This window comes from Bison bison, unplaced genomic scaffold, assembly GCF_000754665.1.
Source record: "Bison bison bison isolate TAMUID 2011002044 unplaced genomic scaffold, Bison_UMD1.0 scf7180017862979, whole genome shotgun sequence".
Classification (NCBI taxonomy): Eukaryota; Metazoa; Chordata; class Mammalia; order Artiodactyla; family Bovidae; genus Bison; species Bison bison.
The window spans coordinates 334,565-352,863 of NW_011493551.1; the positions used below are offsets into that span (position 1 = coordinate 334,565).

Sequence of the window (18,299 nt, forward strand, 5' to 3'; positions counted from 1 at the left end):
AAAATGACCTGATCTTTTCCATGTGCGTCAAACAAACAGCATGGAAAGACAGGTCTCTGACTGCAGTGTGGAGGGGGTGTGCCTGCTTGGTGGTGTGCCAGGTGGTCCCACAGTACATAAAGGGGTACTGGCCAGACAACGGGGGCATGTCCAGAAAACCTCACACAGAGTCAGCCCTGTGCTGGATCAAATAATAAGGCTGCCTGTGTGGGTCTCACACCAGCAGGCAGGATTCTAAACCTAAAGAGGCCTGTGAAGGGAATCCAGGGCGTTTGTCTCTAGAAAAAAGAATGTCTTTGGTCAATTTTTTGCCATAGCCCTTCTCAGGGGAGTTCTGAATTTCCCCCCTCCATTTACTCTCAACTACGGACACACAGATGAGCAGAATCCTCAGAATACCAACCCCTGCAGGAGATCTACAGCTTCTAAACTCTGCTACCCTAAGTGATCGCAGGTATGGAGGTGGGTGGGAGCTGTGATTCCCACCCCGCCGCCAACACTGCCACATCAGGTAAGCAAGGAGGGGGACACTCATGAGAGGCTGAGAAGTCATGTATCGTGGGGGGCTGGGGATGCCTTCTTCCTGCTCCATGGACCACACTCAATCCCCAAGGAACCAGTGGCAAGGTCTGATAGTAACAAGATTTGTGAAATGATAATGTGATACACTTTTTAGATCTTTTCTGGAGACTCATTAGCACTTCAGCACCCTGGCACCCTGGAGGAAGTCCTGTGGGACAGAAACCTGTTTAACTTGGTTGAATCAAGTGCTTCCCCAGAACACTTTTTTGAGTAACATTTATGGTGGAAAACAGAACCCAGTGACTGGAGGTGTTTAACATATTCAAGTCTATGGATCTCTCATTTTCTCTTTAGAAAGCGTTATTATTAAGTTTTTTGGGGAGGCAACATGGTACAATGAAAGCACAGGGCCAGGAGGAAGGCACTCTGTCCCCAGAAGAAACAAGCTGGATAATGGCACTTACTTTAGTGTCTGAGCTTTAAAGTCAAACTTGGCTCTGGCAGGTCTCATCTAAACACAAGAAACAATGACAAGTTAAAATCGCAATTCATGTACAATGAAAAGAACACGTTTACAAGTTTCCAGAAAGCAAAGCAGAAAAATCCACCCTAACCAGTTTACTCTGGTGTTGAAATATGGGTAGAATTCCACTTGTCTGACCTTAGCAGAGCACTAGATGAATATTCAGTCAGCTATGCCATGCTCGAGGATCTCCCTACGGAGGGCCAGATTTGAGGAAGAGATGGTTAGAAAAGTCCTAAAGCTGAAGTGCCGGTTCTCAAAGCTGACACCGTTATTTAAAAAACAAACAAACAAGCAGCTGGAAGTCCTGAGACATTCCTTATCTACTGTCTTCCTCTTTGGGGAACACATTCTGTTTGTGTGACTTAAATTATGCCCTGCAAGTAGATGAACCCTGACTGACTTCTCACATCACCTCCAACTCCATATATTTCTCAACGTCTGTGAAATCATCCAAAAAGCCAGATATACCGAGCCCTCAGCTCATGCTCTTCCTCAAAGGCTCCCATTCTTGTTGGGGAGCCCTCTCCTCCTAGTCTCCCAAGCCTGGAAGTCATCCGCAGCCCCGTCTCCACTTTCTCATTGAGTCTGTCATTAAGTCACGCCAACTCTCCCTCCGTCCCCTCCACAACCCCTCTCAGGTCCGACCTCTGGTCCCCACAAGCACAAAGCTTCCTTTGACTTCAGTTCTCTTCACTCTAATCTGCTGTCACTCAGAGGCACAAATAACATTCCTCAAATGCCTCCATCATATCACTGCCTCACTGTGAAGTTGGCCGAGTCTCTCAACTGTCCTTCAGGTCAACTCTCAATGCCTGAGGTGGGTTAAGGTCTTTGGGTAATTTCTCCCCACTCATATCTAACTGCCTTATCTCCCAGGACACTCTTCCTGTCCGAGTCAGGCAAATCTATTTGCTGCATCTTGTCTAGACACCTTTCTGTGTCTGGAATTTCTTCATCACCAATTCCAGCAAAGAGAGGAAAAGGTTCTTCTTTACTTACCATGGTTATTTGCACATCTTTCTTCCCCACCACTAAAATAGTTACTTTTTTTTTTTAAACAAAGACAGAGGGGAGAAATCAAGTGAGCAAGCTGTGCATAGCCGCCAGTATAATTCTGCCCCAGCTATGAGCAGCTCCAACCTACTCAACTGCTATGACTTTTTAGTCTAGGGAAATAATATGAACTTACATACTTCCTACTTGGACATGGACAAAGCAGAGGGGAATATAGGTGAGAAAAAAATCACTTTCAGAAGCTTCATCAAGCTTAGTTTGAGATCCTGATCCCTCAGTGAAATAACCCCACATTATCAGGCTCCCCGAGCTGGGGTCTTGTAGGGACATTCTTTAAGTCCATGAATTCTCTGCAGGAATTTTTTATTTTTGCATTTCCATGTGCTGTTTCTATCTCCCATACATACTAGAAGTCAGCTAAATGCCAACCTTGTAATCAATGTCAGAATTTCAATGTCTGCATCTGTGTCTGTTATGACCATAGAGCATAATTTAACCACTGTAAGCAAATAAGAAAAGAACAATCATGAAGTTATTTACAGATGACAAGTTCACAGAGAAGGCCAAATGACCAACATTTTAAGGACACAAATGTCACAGTGGTTCCAATTTAAAAAAGGGGGGTGGGGGGGAGCTGGTTACCTCATGACAGCCAACTGCAGAGCTGTGTGAAATTAAAAACAAATTTATACCAAAATAGCATGATATTCATACTCTGAGTGACAATTGAATTCAGGGAAATTATATCAACTATCAATTAGTAAAACCCAAGCCATGTGATGAACAGTCAGTGGTGCCTTCCGTCACTCAAAAGATTGAGACATGAACATTAACCAGCTCTCAATTAAATTAATAATTATCAAATAAAAATTGTATAGGTGTATAGTTTACTATTTAATCTGTAAATTGGCTTAGGTCAACCCAATTGGGTTGGTGAAAATTTGTCTTTAAAGGGAACCCATACGTTATTTAAGACTGAGAAACAGATTGCATCAAATATAAGTCATCATTGCCTATGCTGCTGCTGCTAAGTCGCTTCAGGCATGTCCGACTCTGTACGACCCCATAGACAGCAGCCCACCAGGCTCCCCCGTCCCTGGGATTCTCCAGGCAAGAACACTGGAGTGGGTTGCCATTTCCTTCTCCGATGCATGAAAGTGAAAAGTGACAGTGAAGTCACGCAGCCATGTCCGACTCGTAGCGACCCCATGGACTGCAGCCTGCCAGGCTCCTCCATCCATGGGATTTCCCAGGCAAGAGTACTAGAGTGAGGTGCCATTGCCTTCTCCCATCATTGCCTATATAAAGCATCATTTCCCTCTTTATCTTCCTCCATCCCCTTGAGGCTGAATCTATCTTTTCCTCCTCTGGTTCCTAAGGCATCGTGTTACTTACTACAACAGAGGGGTGCCTCTTCCAGTAGACTGCCCGCTTCCCAAGAGCACAGTCTGAGTCTTGTTTCTGTCCCTTCATAGGGTCCTGCACAGGATTAGTGGTCACCCAAACTCTACTGAATGGGACAGAGGTACATCTACACAGACTAGTACACTGGGACACATTGGTAATGGGACAGAAGTACATCTACATGGTCTGGAACACCAGGACTCATTGGTCTTTGTCTTCCGATGTCTGTCAGTCAGAATCTAGGGCCGAGATTCTCAACATGCAGTCCCTGAACTTCTCAAAAACACAAATTCTCAGATCACAACCCAGAATCAGAAACTTGGTGGATGGGGACCAGCAACCTGTATTTTAACAAGCCTTGAGGGGATTCTGACGCTCTCAAGTTTGAGAACCTCTGCTCTAGAAGGGATGCAAGGTGGGTTAGGCAGAGTTCAGCTGCCTCTGTCTATGGTTACTGTGCCCTGGTTGCATTTCATTTGCGTGTATTATCTACAAGGAGTAGGCAGTCCTAGGTTGCCTCTGCATGTTCCCATCTCCTCCATCACTCACAACCAGGTAGGTCCGGGAACAAGGATAACCCATCACCAGAACCTTCAGAGCAGAGTGGTATGGAGGAACTGGAATGCTGAGGGCTGGGAGCTGTCTTTTCCTTGCATCTGAGTTACTCTTGATAACTTCTGCCTTTTTTTAAATTACATTTTATTTTTCTCTATCACTTTAGAGCCACTTTCCCCTCTCCAGCTTTCCTTTTCACCTGGTTCCCCTCTTCTCTGTCACAGTCACCTTCTACTCCTTTAAAAAAAAAAAATAAAACAAAACCCAAACCATTTGAAGAATAACCAGTAGTGCTTCTGTCACTTGAAAGACAGAGACATGAATATTAATCAGCTGTTACACTGAACGATTATAAAACTGTATATACTTTGGTGTCACTCCCCCATTCCTCCATCCCCACCTGCCCAAACCCCAGACACACACACTTCCCCAAAAGGAGCTAATCATAGGCAGGGCTACTTAAGGGTCATGTGGCAAAACAAACTCTGACACAAAATGCAGCATTTGGCCAGCATGAGCATTTCAACATGCTGACCTTTGCACAGGAGGCCAAGGTCCAGATAATATCACTTTAAAGGCTTGTGCCTCTTTGTTCCTTGTATAATATTAAGTTTCGTAATCTCAGCTGAGAAATGTCCAAATTAAGGGAATGGAGGAAATGGCTCTCAGAGAGTTCTTACCCTCCATGGCTTGCCCTAACTGCAAAACTCTCTGGCTTTCAAAATTCCTCAGTGAGGTTTCAGTTCTCTTGAACACTTCAATTGTATCATTGTAGGATACCAAGCAGCAGTACAGCATGTAATACAAGTTTCACTAAACCATCTCTTCAAAGAAGCTTGTAATTGTCCACACCATGGCCACTAATGCATATGAACTAAGGTACAGGTTTCTAAGCAGAACGCACAGGCAACACAGTATCATGGTAAAATGCGGATGGAGAAGACGGGACTCATGAAGGCAGCCGATGCTCTAAGGCATGCATTCGGAGTGTGCGCCAGTGGATCCCAGTCCCGCAGCCAGGCATGCTTGGACATACAGAGCACAGGACATATACGGAATCATGTCCTCCGACCAGCCAGAGAAGAGCCAAAGCAAGCCTAAGGGAAGCCAGGATGACAGACGCTGCTTGGAGAACTAATTTGGCCTACAGAGGGCAATGCTGAGGGGAGGCAAATATTGCTTTGGGTCAAGCAGCAGATCGAGGTGACCAAAACAGACCTCTGACCCAGATTTCCTTTTTGCCGTATCGTCTATATTGAGGAGGTCCCCAAAGCGCTCATTAGTGATAAATTGATGGTGCGTTGGAATGACGCCCGTGTGGCGTCGAGCTGCGATATCGGCTTCTTCTTGCTCGCGTTTAAGTCGTCTCTGGTCCGCTAAAAGTTTCTGCCATGAAATTGCATAAAATGGGCAGTGAATCATCTGGTCCAGGGCATTGGAAAACTGCCAACAAAAACAACTAAGGAAAAAGGTGCTGGGTCAATAGAGAGGAAACAGATGTTGGAGGGGCTTTATGTTCCCACTGTAACCACCCACTGTGTGCTCTGTGTAGGGAGGAGATGGCACTGCAGAAGAAATCTAGGCAGCACTGAAGGCTGGTCCCATGTGGTTACAATGTCTGCAGACCATCCCTCAGCTCAGCTGACAGCGTCCTGCCTCCAGATATAAGGCAGCCGAGGCCACATCATCCAGGGGTCCTTCCGGAGCATTCATGAGCATGGAGCATGGCAGGAGGCCGGAAATGCGATCCTTACCTTGCTTAGCCAGTGATGAGCTCCCATAGCGTATTCCCACAGTGGAACCAGGGAGGGCTCTTCCTCCTGCCCACATCTGGCCTGTTAAAACTGCTGTGGGCTTTTACTAAGGGGTTCTGTGGCAAGCAGGTCATTTTGTGCTTCCTATTTCTGCTAATTTGAATATGCTCAAGAGAGTAGAAATACCCATTTCAGAAAATATGGCACCCTTCCTCCTAGGCCAGCCAACCCTTCCTCTGAGTACAATTTTAGGAGGCTTTAGCATGTGCACCAAAACCTATTTATGTGATGGACAGAAAGCATCATTTATTATCCTAATGTACTTTTTATTCAACTACTTCTTCCTTAGAGAAATGAAGCTGAGTTTAAGGGAGTGCTGTGGACTATACGTACAGGAGATAGTAAACTAAGAATAAGGTACCTGAGTTTAGAAGAAATATTCTCTCCTAAATTAAGGAAACAGTCATTCATTTCTGTTTTTAAAGGCCTTTTAAAATAAACAATGTTACATTTAACTAAATGTCCTCACCAACTACTGAAAGGACCCTACAGAAGAGAATTTTAATGTTTTCTTACTCTAAACCAATCATGCATTCCCAGAATTAATATTGCTTGCAGGAAGGCATTCATTAGAACTGATCATTTTGAGCATTCTCAGTAAAGCATTAGCCTTCTCCTAGCAGGTAGTGAAATGCCTTAAGTGACACCTAGCTCCAAAGGAGGGTGGGCCCACCTTTCTATTCTTCTCTAGGGTCTACCAATGATAAAGCAGTAACTCGTCAAATAGCTATGGGATTTCCAGCACTCAGGTTAAGTTGTGGTAGATTCAGTGAGAAAAGACATGAGAAAGTGCTTTGTGAAACACCATAGGGCCCTGGTTTCCAGCCCTGCCTCTGTTACAAGGTAACTTTCTATGTGGTCTGGGGCTAGCCAGTACCCTATGGCAGTCCTTTCCTGGATAAAACAAAGGAATTGGCTGGATGACCACCGATGTCCCTTCCAAGACTGACAGGTTCTTGTTTTCTGAACTGCATTATCATCAATGTTAATAATAAGCCACTTGTGGGACTTCCCTGGCAGTCTAGTGGTTAAGACTCCATGCTCCCAATACAAGGTGCACAAGCCATTCCTGGATGGGGAACTAAGATTCCACATGCCGCATGGCATGGCCTAATTATAATATGAGTGGGTGCAAATGGAGCAGAGCTCCCCTCCCAGCTTGAATCTGACCTCAGTAAATCCATCATTTCCATAGTTTAAATATATAAGCCAAAAACCAGGGATAAGGACACCAGGATCTGTGAGCCAGTATATTCAGGAAACAAGCTGCTCATCCTCTGAATCACTGTATCAGCAAAGTAAAACCTGCCTCCCACATGGTAGGTGAGAATTCTATTACAAAACCTCCCATGTTGGATGCTAGGGTTTATACTCCTGAAATGGAATGTCACCTCCCTTCATCATTGCAGGCCAGGTTTCAATAGGTGGAATCTCATATCTCAGCGACAGTGACAAACAGAAGTCTGTTCTGTGGCCTGATGGACATGCACTGTGACCTTTTCACATTGTTATCACAAATAATTCTGTTCATCAAATGCTTCCTTGATTATCTTTTCACAGACAGGTGCAAATGTTTTACTGAGTGCTGTCTGTATGGTGGCCCGAGAAGGGCAGAACTGTGGTCTTTTTTTGTCTTTTGTCTCTCCAGCTGACAGCATGACTGTTACCCTCCAGCTCTCTTCAATGTCAGCCCAACCCTAAATCCTTAATAAAAACCCCCCTAGACTCTGAAACCACCCCAACGAAACAGAACACAGGAAAAGGGCTTTGGACTTTACAGGGAAGGGGACACAGTTGTGTACACATGACCACCTTCCCCTCCTGCCACCAGCCTTGAAACAATTCTTCCGTCTTTTCACTGCAGGAAAACGGTCCTCAGAGCTTGTTTAATCAATAGGACCCTTTCTTCTGGGAATGTGAAGTCTAGAAAGCACATCTTGTAATAACACTTCATCACAACAGCAGCTTGTGATTCTGCCCATTTAGCTGATATACAGAACCACCTCTTCCTAAATCCCAAGAGAATGTGCCCCTTTCCTGGCCCCACCAGTCAGATCACTGCTGTGCACGTGTTTCAGCAGCTGCAAGACAAAGGCTGATCCTGAAGTTCTTGGGGTATCTCTGAGTTAAAGGCAACTTCTTCAAAATGTTTTTATAAAGTGTATTTATCGTGGTCATTATTCTTTTTACATTTCCTCTTTCTCCTATTGCATCCTTCTCACAATATGAACTGTGCTTTGTGTCAATAGAGGGTAAGCTTCCTTGGAGAATAATAAAGTGGGGGTGAGGGTGCTCCCCTTTCGAGGTGCTGAATGCAGAGGTGGGCAACCTCTTTTTGAACCTCCTGGGCTGTAGGACTGGCTGGACGTGGCCTTTGGAAGTTAGTGTCTTGAAAAAAATCAGTCCTACTTTTGGGAGAAGTGGACTAAAAAAGGAGTGATCGAGCCTATGTCATATAAAAAGTCACCTGTGAAAATCCCTATGTTTGATTCTAACTGCTAGGTCATGTCACCTCCCTAACTATTTTTGTCTGCACAAGAGCTTAGAGAGTTCAAAGGTGGCAATTACCTCTTTATCATCATGACGCCGTCGAATAAATTCTTCTGTGGATTCCAAGTAATCAGCTGGTATAAAATGCCTTGGTGACTCTGAATCTTCAAAACAATAAAGCAGAATTAAAACAGGCAAAGATTTAGTGGGAAACCAGACTGGGAAAAGATTTCACCTTTCATCCATGATAAATATCAAGTTTTTACCATTGTCGTTTGGTGATCAGTATCCAAATTCTGAAGGAAAAAAAACCAAACCCTCTCCCTCCTGCTTTTTGGATTTACTTGTGAACTAGTTTCATACACAGAAAACTAATGAGAGGCCAAAAGTGAGCAAAGAGAGGACCATCTTAGAAAGGTGTCCCTATTAATAAGGCGTGCAGGGTCTTACAGGACACACACTACACTCACACACACACACACAGGGCCACCGAGAGAGGCTGCCTCTCAAAAAACCTCAGCGTGAGTCAGGATTGGTGTGAACTGCAAGGGGTTCAGGGAGTTCAAATCAACAAATTTCTCAGATGAGCTAAACGGCCAATTTTTCTTTCGAAACAGAGTTTGGTGGTTAGTCTAAATGACATGGGGGAATCTGTTTTTAAAGAAGAGCAGCCACTACGAGCCATGATTAATTGCCAAGCAAAACAAACAGAAAACAAAGGACGGACCAGAAAATGAGCACCAAGGGCACAGGGGAGGAGGGAACACAGCAAGCAGAATGGAGGGATGGGTGAGGCGAGACTGGTCAAACACACGGAAGGCCACCTCCGAGGGGCGCCCCCAGTTCCCCGCGGGGGTTGTTGTTTCTGTCCAGGCCCTGGTCTGAGTACGGCACAGAGTTCCCGTTACTAAAGGCCCGCGGGCAGACCTCCGGGGTCGCAGGTCTCTCCTGAGGGGGCTCTGAGATCCGGCTCAGCCGGGCCATGGTGAGCCGGGAAGACAGGCGTTTGGGCACCGAGGGCCTCCCCCCGGAGGGGGGTTCGTCCCGATGGGGCTGACTGGGGGGCTCTGGCTTCTGGCCCGAGAAGTCCCCAGGGCCAGGCTGTCTGAGAGGGTGCTGGAGGGGCTTTTTCAACCGAAAGGGGAGGGGGCTCATTAGGTAGATGTTCCTGAGGAGCGTGCCCTTGTCCCCCCGGGGATCCGGGCGCCAGTCGGGCCTCCGGGAGGCCTGCTGCTGCTCGTGCCTGCGGATGGTGGTGAAGCGGGTGTAGGAGGCCGGGCAGGTGCCCTTGCACTTGTTGAGGCGGTGTTTGGGGAAGTCCCCGTGAACGCTGCCGCTGCTGCCCTCTCGGCTGTCGCTGGACACGTTGGAGCAGCGGTCCAGCTCGTCCGAGCAGGCGGAGAGGGGCTCGGAAGGCACAAGGCCCCGGAAGCCCAAGGCGGAGTCCACCATCCGGCTACACGTCGGGGAGGCATAGATGATGCTCCCGGAGCTCAGCCCGTCTACCTCCCGGGGCCGGAGCTTGGTTGACTCCAGGAGGGACTCGGCCGAGCGGGCGGACACGAGGCCGCTCCGGGCCAGCACGGGTGTAGGGGACTTGCTTAGCCTGCCAGACAGATCCAGGGATGGCATGGACCGGGACCGCTGAATCAGCTGCTCGAAAGCCGTGATGCGGGAGGAGACAGTGTGCTTGGGAATGTGCTCCGAGCCCTCCTGGCTGGTGCCCAGCTCGCCCCGGGCCAACGCCAGGCCGCTCCTCTCGAAGTGGGAGGCCAGATCCCGCACGCTGGAGGAGGAGCCGGACCCCAGGAAGAGTCCAGCCCGGTTGATGTGGTGCATGTCGCGGTAGAGCATGGTAAACTGCGGGCCGGCCTTCCTCGAGAGCGGACAGGGCCTCCTGGCGGCAGCGCCGAACTCCTGCAGGCTCAGCGTGCTGCTCGAGCGGCCGTCGTAGTCCCGCCGCGAGCGCATGAGCAGGTTTTCCACGCTGCCCCCAACTGGCAGTGGGAGGCCTCTTCTGGAGTCGTTCAAAGAACCCGAGACACAAAGATTCTCGCAGCTCTGAGCCTTTTCTGACGGCAGAAGGATGCTCTTCCTATCCTGCAAGAGAGCGCTGGGAGCAGAGAGCCTGGGTTTGAATTTGGAGGGTAGGATTTCTGAAATGCAGGCTTTCGCAGCGGACAGGGGCTTCTTGTGCTTACACCCAGGGCCTAACGCACTGCTACTGTGAACTGCTCGGCTATGAGCTGAAGATGAAGAAATCATGTGAGCATTCCCACCTTTACGATCCACTGGAAGCATGCAGAATAAAATAAACAGACCCATTAGGTTAAAGCTGAAAGCTGCTACAAAAAAAAAAAAAAAAACAGAAAGAAAGGGGGAGAGGGAACATGCTTATTTGTCAAAGGGTTTTGGTGGGGTTTTTTTTTTTTTTTTGGTTTCTTTTGTTTTAATTTCCAGTCGATGTCCGGAAGCAAAATAATCTGTGCTGCAAAGCAGGTGCAAAGATGCAACAAAAAATGGCCACCCTGTTAGAATTAGGAAAAGCTCAGCTAATCTCTAAGAAAAGGGAACCAGAACAAAAAGAGAGAGAGAGATGCTTCAGGGAGAGCAAGGTGGGGATTCAAAGGAAGGGAACTATTAAAACCAGAAAGAAAAATGGCCGGTGAGAAACTCAGGAAGGGGGCCGGGAGGGCTCAGTGACCTGGAAATGGATCTGAACAAGTCAACACTGATCCCGGTAGCTGGAGGTTTACTCTCACTGCCATCACCCTAGGAACGGGTACAGATGGCCAAGAGACACCCCGATAACACTGTAGATGGGCCAGTCTTGCAGGCTACACCCCATTACCTTTAGTGGAGGCCGAGCTGGATGGCCGCTTGAGCCCACTCAGGCCCTGGAGGGGGATGTCTCCTCCTTCCAGGACACTTTTATAAATCTGCCTCTCATTCTCCAAGCTGGTGAGATCCCCCGGAGCCCCATCGGATTCCCTCTTCACCGCATGGAAGTTGGAAGAATATACACTGAGAACAATGAAATTTTTAAAAAGAGAAGGAAAAAACAAAAAAACAAAAACCACAGCAATTAGTATTTTTAACAGTTTTCTAAAAAGCACATTACCAGCTGAGGATAAGGAAACATAGCTCCTGGAATCCTCACCAAGCACAGTCCTTCCTAAACGGCATTCTTATTTAGCCACAGAGCTTGACAGACAACACAGGCCCTCGGGGGCCCCAGAATGTTCAGGAATTGTGTCCCAACAGCAAGGTACTCTGAGATGACTGCATTTGTGCTTTCAAAGAATAACTGAGAATCACTGCCTGGGCACAGAGCAGGGTCAGACAGGAGGGGGTTCTGGGGCCCAATGACTGCACACAAGAGGAGAGAGTCAAGGACATAAGTGGAGCTTCTAACATGTCGCCAGCCAGAGTTGGCCATTTCAAGTCAGCACCTGCGTAACTTTTCTAGGTTGTTCCTCACAAGTGCTTTGACCAATGAAGCATGAAATTGAACAACAAAAGGTAGTTGCCCAGCTGTCCTGGGTCTCCAGGAAAATCAGCCACCAAGTGCAACCGGAAACTGACATTCTTTGTGCACTTATTCCATCCATTGCTTTCAAAATTTGTATCAGCACCTTAGGACATGCATTATGGAGTATCAACTATCACTTGTTTATCTTCATCTTGTTCAAAGTCTAGGTGTTTTTGCAAGTTACCACAAATCCTTTATGGAATGAGGTGGGGCACAGAAAAAATTAAGAGCACTTACTCACTGAACCCTCCCCTCCCCCTAATTCCAGTTTTCTATGCCTTCACCCACAGACACACTGACACGTGGGCATACTCACACATGTGTGCACACACACTCAGATCAGGAGTGACCCCCTTTCTCCCACAAAAGCACTCAGGCTCTCACTAGGCCGCTTTTCTGTCCTACCGAATTCCATTTACCAGTATCAGTATGGATTTTTCAGCTGAAAGATATAAAACAGCTTGATAACATTGATTCATCCCAATATTTTATTTATTCTCAGCCATAACCAGCTGCCTGACCTCACACCCCCTCTACCTCACCAGTTATCAGGACCCACCCCTACCCACAGCCACCCCACCTTTGGCCGTTATCCAGCCGTTATCACCATTTTTTCCTGCTTCCATTAGAACAACAAACCAGTACTCAGGAAACCTCTCAGAATGGATCTGCTCTAGCCAATTGTTTTCTTTCTGATACCAAAGCCAACATGCTTTTTCCAGATGTGTACACTTTGCTACTGAGGGGCTCCTTGTTTAAAAACAATATCTAAAACCTCTTGAACAATGTTTTAAAATATATCATCTCTATTAGATCTCCTAATATTGGAAAGGCATATCCTCTGTCCCACTTTCTCCAAGGGAAAACCGAGGACCAGAGGGGTAAAGGTATTTGCTGATGGTCACAGAGTTGTTGGGTCTTGCTGTGTTCCAACAGATCAGAGAGGATGGGGAAACCAGTCAGACTGATCGAGAAAGGGCCAGTCAGGACTAGCAGCCACAGATTACTCAACAAAACAAGTCAAATTCAGAAGCTCAGAGGAATCTTCTGGTATCCAGTGGTTAAGACTTGGCGACTTCACTGCTGAGGCCTGGGGTTCAATCCTTGCTCAGGGAACTAAGATCTTTCATGGTGTATGGTAAGACCGAAAAAAAGAAGCTTAGCCCTTGGTAGTCTGAGTTGAGCCACTTTGGGTTCGGAAAGAACAAGCCAGGAGAAGATAGCGTGGGGAACTCACCCCCTGACTAAGATGCAGAGCTGACTGCTGAGCTTCAAGAGGGATTCAACAAAAACACTCACTAGAAGGATAAAGTGAGAGAACAGAGTAATCATCTCAGGGCCAACTGTTTCCAAACGTGCCACCAGGCGTGCTATGGAGGAGGCAGGCTGGGTCCTGGCAGGCTGTGATTCCAGCCTGGCACCCATGAGGAAAGTGATCAGCTGAGGCAAGCCTGCTATCTTGAAAAACTTGGAAACAATCCGTTTCTCACAGCCTCAGTTTCTTTCATCTGCAAAACTAGTAGGTATGATGAGACTGTCCACAAAATCCACCTTCAGATCCGTTATCTATACAGACATTTCTTTTGAGCTCCAGACAGACATTCAACTATCTTCTAGACATCCTCTACCGCATGATCCTCAGACATCTTGAACCCAGCCTGTTCCAAACCATCCTAGCTCTGTCCCTCCGTCTTCCTTCACCCAAGCCAGAAAGCCAGTAGAATCACCCTCCTTTTCCCTCCCCAGACCTAAGCAGTCCCAAGCCCTGCTTATTCCCTGTCCTGGACCCAGTCACATGAATCCTTCTGCTCTCTTCCCCGCTGGGACTGCCCACGACTGCTCCACTACACTTCTGCAGGAAGTACACTGCCACTGCCCAAGTCTCCAGTCCTCACTTCCTCCAGTCATCTCTACAAATCACTGCCAATGATATTTCTAGAGAAGATCTCAATTTGTCATTCCACTGCTCATTTTATTCACTCTACAAATATTTACTGAGCACCTACTAAAAGTCAATCATTCTCCTAGGTCGAAAGTAAACAGAGGGCAAAACAAAGATTTCCTACCTCATGGAGTCACTGTTCAAAACAATTTAGTGTTTTCAGGGGAGAAAAAAAAAAAAAACTGTCTCTAGACTTTGGGGAATCTAGACTATCTTAGGGGCTTCCCTTTTAGCTCAGCTAGTAAAAAATCTGCTTGCAGTACAGGAGACCTGGGCTTGATCCCTGGGTTGGGAAGATCCCCTGGAGAAGGGAAAGACTACCCACTCCAATATTCTGGCCTGGAGAATTCCATGGACTATACAGTCCATGAGATCACAAAGAGTCAGACTCGACTTTCACTTTCAGACAATCTTAGAGTACTGCATGCAAAACATTTTTTGTATTTATAATATAATGCGACTGTCATTCACTTTTTTACAATATTTTTTAAACTTTTATCTATTTGGTTGTGCTGAGCCTTAATTGCAGCATGTGGGATCTTAGTTGCCATAGGTGAACTCTTAGTTGTGCAAGTGGGATCCAGATCCCTGACCAGGGATCGACGTTGGGTCTCCTGCATTGGGAACATAAAGTTTTAGCCACTGAACCACCAGGGAAGTCCCTGTCATTCACATTTTATTTGCTGCTGCACGATAGAACCTTTCTTTGATTTTCCTCTCAAACACTTCCTGGGCTCCATCTCTGAATTTACAACACTGCATTCTGATTGTCATGTGAAAGTGAAAGAAAGTGAAGTCGCTCAGTCATGTCCGACTCTTTGCAACCCCATGGACTGTAGCCTATCAGACTCCTCCGTCCATGGGATTTTCCAGGCAAGAGTGCTGGAGTGGACTGCCATTTCCTTCTCCATGTACGATCATGTAATTTTCCAATGACACTTTTCCTTGAGGCCAGGCAGTTTATCTTATGAATCTTTGCATGCCTGGTGTCTAGCACTGTTGTTCAATAAATACACATTGGTGGAATAAATGATTCAATGCAGTTAAATGCCAACATGCACACAGATTTCTGACATTTTTAAGGCCCAGGGAAGTTTCTAATCACTCATGTAAATCTACCCTAATGATTTGTGTTTTGATCTAAAATTAGATTAAGGGGGAAAAGTGATTTCTCTAGTAGACCATCACCACTGCAGAAAGAGCAGCTTGTTCTTGAGTGCCACCTGCTGGCCAAATAAAATAAAGCTCTTCAGCAAAAAAAAAAAAAAAATATTCATGCCAAAATGCTAAGTCATGATGAAAATGATGAGTAGTCTACACTGTTGACTTACAGATCTGATAACTCCAGGGAAATAAAATTCAAAATAGGATATACACTATGATCACAAGTATGAAAGATACTTTTTGAGATGAAAGACTGACAGCTGTATTAAGATATTTGGGGTCATGGGTGAATTTCCTTCTCTCTTTTCCCAGGTTCTTTTCACATTGTGATAAGGAATCATGCTAATAAAATTCTAAACTGCAGTCTGCTCAAGATGTGAAAGTGGATTTAAGACAACACCATCACTTCTTACAGACTGACCACAGAATTTTTGATCCTGGGCCATTTGGTGACTTGTCTTTCACTGCTGCTTAAGTTAAGTCAAGTCTTGACAACATTTCTTTCACATATGATTCGTTTTCACAAGCTGCCTGCCTCAGTGCTAAGCAAGCTGGATTCTAATTAACTGAGATTTATAGGTGTATTCATTTATTCAGCAAACACTTACTGTACACTTTCCTACATGTCAGGCCCTGCACTCAGGCTGATTCGTCCCCAACTGCAAACACCGAAAAACCTTACTCATTTGAACAAACTGGGAGAGAATCAAGCCTGAATTACTGAAAAGTCCCCACAAGGAAGAACAGCAGGAGGGAAAAGCTCATCTATTTCTGTCAAGATGAGAACTGGGCTATGACTGAAAAACAGAGGTCTTCAGAGACCTATTTCCATGATACAAACAGAAAATGAAAGTTGCTCAGTCGTGTCCAACTCTTTGCAACCCCATGTAGTCCATGGAATTCACCAGGCCAGAATACTGGAGTGGGTAGCCTTTGCCCTCTCCAGGGGATCTTCCCAACCCAGGGATCAAACCCAGGTCTCCTGTATTGCAGGCAGACTCTTTATCACCTGAGCCACCAGGGAAACACAAGAACAGAGTACTTGATAAATTAACACATCAAATAGCTTTATGTACACAAGTACTCAGAGTGTCTGAGAGCAACTTCCTCTTTTAAAAAGCCTGCATGGAGGGGATTCTCTGGTAGCTCAGTGGTAAAGAATCCACCTACCGATGCAGGAGACACAGGTTCAATTTCTGGTCCACGAGGATCCCACATGCTGAGGTGTGCCACAACTATCGAGCCTATGCTCTACAGCCTAGGAACTACAACTACTGAGCCTGTGTGCCTACAGCCTGTGTTCTGCAACAGGAGAATGTACCGCAATGAGAAGCCTGCAAACCACAGCTAGAGAGTAGCCCCTGCTTGCCACAGAGAAGTCTGTGTAGTAACAAAGACCCAGCACGGCCAATAAATAAATTTTAAAAATTATATATATTTAAAAAGCCTGCATGGAAACTTCCCTGGTGGTCCAGTGGTTTAGACTCTGTGCCTCCACTGCAGGGGATGTGGGTTTGATCCCTGGTTGGGGAACTAAGATCCTGCATGCCATAGGGCACAGCCGAAAAAACATTCTTTATGCCCTCAATCCTGCTCACTTACTATTACACAAATGGCTCCTTGTTTTTTCTTTTTTTAGTCACTCAAAACAGTAAACTCTAGCATGCCTTTCTTTGGTTAATTTAACACCCAGTTTTGAATCAATATTGGTGCAGATGAGAGTTTATAGAGGGCACCAGTAGAGCTCAGCAGTTCCCTGGCCTAGCATGTCATTGCTCCTACGCTGGTGGTAGCTCTGCCACGCACAGCTGCGGAAGCCAGGCACACACTACCTTCACGTGCCTGTTTCCTCACCGATAAAATGCAGAATAAAAATAACAGCTGATCCGAGAATGCTGAGGACTAAATGAGGTAAAGTATAATGCAACGCTAAGCACAAGACTTGGCACACAGTTAAGTGTGCAAACAACCATTCAAATTCTTTCATTCAAGACCTGTTCATTGAAGATCTGTGTTCTTAACAGCCTGTGGAAGCTGCCTTCTGAATACTTTTAACCTCTACAATCTATTTTATTCAGTTGCCACACTGCCTTTTTATTTATTTATGTATTTTTTGGCCCTGAAACTATTAGGGGGCTATATGTTATGCTTCTATCAGAATACCCGGCATAAAGCCTTAGATCATTAGAAATTCAGTCAGCCAGCCACCTGAAACACACTCACCAACATACCCTAATCCCAGATGATTGACTTTCAAATGAAACTACTCTTGCAAAATGTCTTCCCTGGCCAGATATGATAGACTGGATATGCCCAAGTGACTGTAATATTTGACCCCCAAATCCATAAACTCAGCATTCACACCAAGTCAGGCTTCTATCTGCTGCACAGCTGAACTTTGCTCTGTGCAGAGTTACCCAACCCAAATGGAACAGGGAATAATAGTGAGCCTTTCCTCCCCGTCATATTTCAGAGTGAGATACAGATTATAATCTCATGGTGACGAGAAGCTGCTTCTACCCGAACAGTCCCCACATCTACTGGGTGCACCAGGCACTACGGGTATGCAGTCCTTACCCTCATGGGGTTCACAGTTTATTGTAGTCACAAAAACACAAGAGCACCAGTCAGGTATACAGGCACAGAAGGAAGTGCCAATAAGAGGTACCAACACGTTTGTAAGGGGGTGGGGCAACAATGGAACATTTCCAGCTGGGTTGACAGCTGCATAGCTAAGTATGGAGACGAGAAATCTTGGAGAGGATGTAGGTTGGCTTGGGGGAGGGGAGGAAAGGCCGGCAGTCACCCTATGAGGAAGTGCATGGCTTGTGCATTCACGAGCCAGGAAGAATTCCAAGAATTGGTATAGGGGAATAAACCCAGATCTCGGAGAATGAAACAAGTTGGCCCCATCTTTCCTTGTGACAGGTCCAGCCTGAAGACTTCACCCCCCTCATTCCAGTCACCTTTATACCAGATGCACCTCAGTCACACACCCCTCCCCGCTCCCAGTAATCAGCTTCTCAATTCAGAAAAATAAGCTTACAGCCAAAGGTAAATAAGCCAACACAGGGAAAGGCTTATCAGAGGTAAGATGAAACATCACAACATTAATTCAGAAAAGGAAGAGAAAAAAATAATTTTAAGACTATAATTGCTACTTATCACCAAACTGTACATCATTCGAAGGAACTAGACTGAAACAAACGAAACACAAGCCTTCCCATTTTGGACATCTCATACATCAAGCCATGTAAACAATGATAACTTACTATCCAGGAGGCTCTGAAGAAATGTCTGGAGTCGGGCTGACTGCTGAGCTCTGTAAACATCAAA

General features: G+C 46.1%; 1 protein-coding gene across 24 annotated transcripts in view; it reads right to left on the minus strand.

The window, feature by feature from the left end:
* Positions 1-18,299, minus strand: part of SORBS1 (sorbin and SH3 domain containing 1) — a 236,387-nt gene that overhangs the window by 26,355 nt on the left and 191,733 nt on the right. For 22 of the 24 annotated variants that reach the window (XM_010832970.1, XM_010832967.1, XM_010832973.1 and 19 more), the window contains 5 exons: positions 18,236-18,285; positions 11,177-11,349; positions 8,404-8,489; positions 5,240-5,407; positions 987-1,033 (listed from right to left, as the gene is read on the minus strand). In XM_010832970.1, the coding sequence (XP_010831272.1) occupies positions 987-1,033; positions 5,240-5,407; positions 8,404-8,489; positions 11,177-11,349; positions 18,236-18,285 (524 nt within the window). The remainder of the gene's footprint in view (positions 1-986; positions 1,034-5,239; positions 5,408-8,403; positions 8,490-11,176; positions 11,350-18,235; positions 18,286-18,299) is intronic. The other 2 variants (XM_010832985.1, XM_010832989.1) reach the window with 1 other exon arrangement.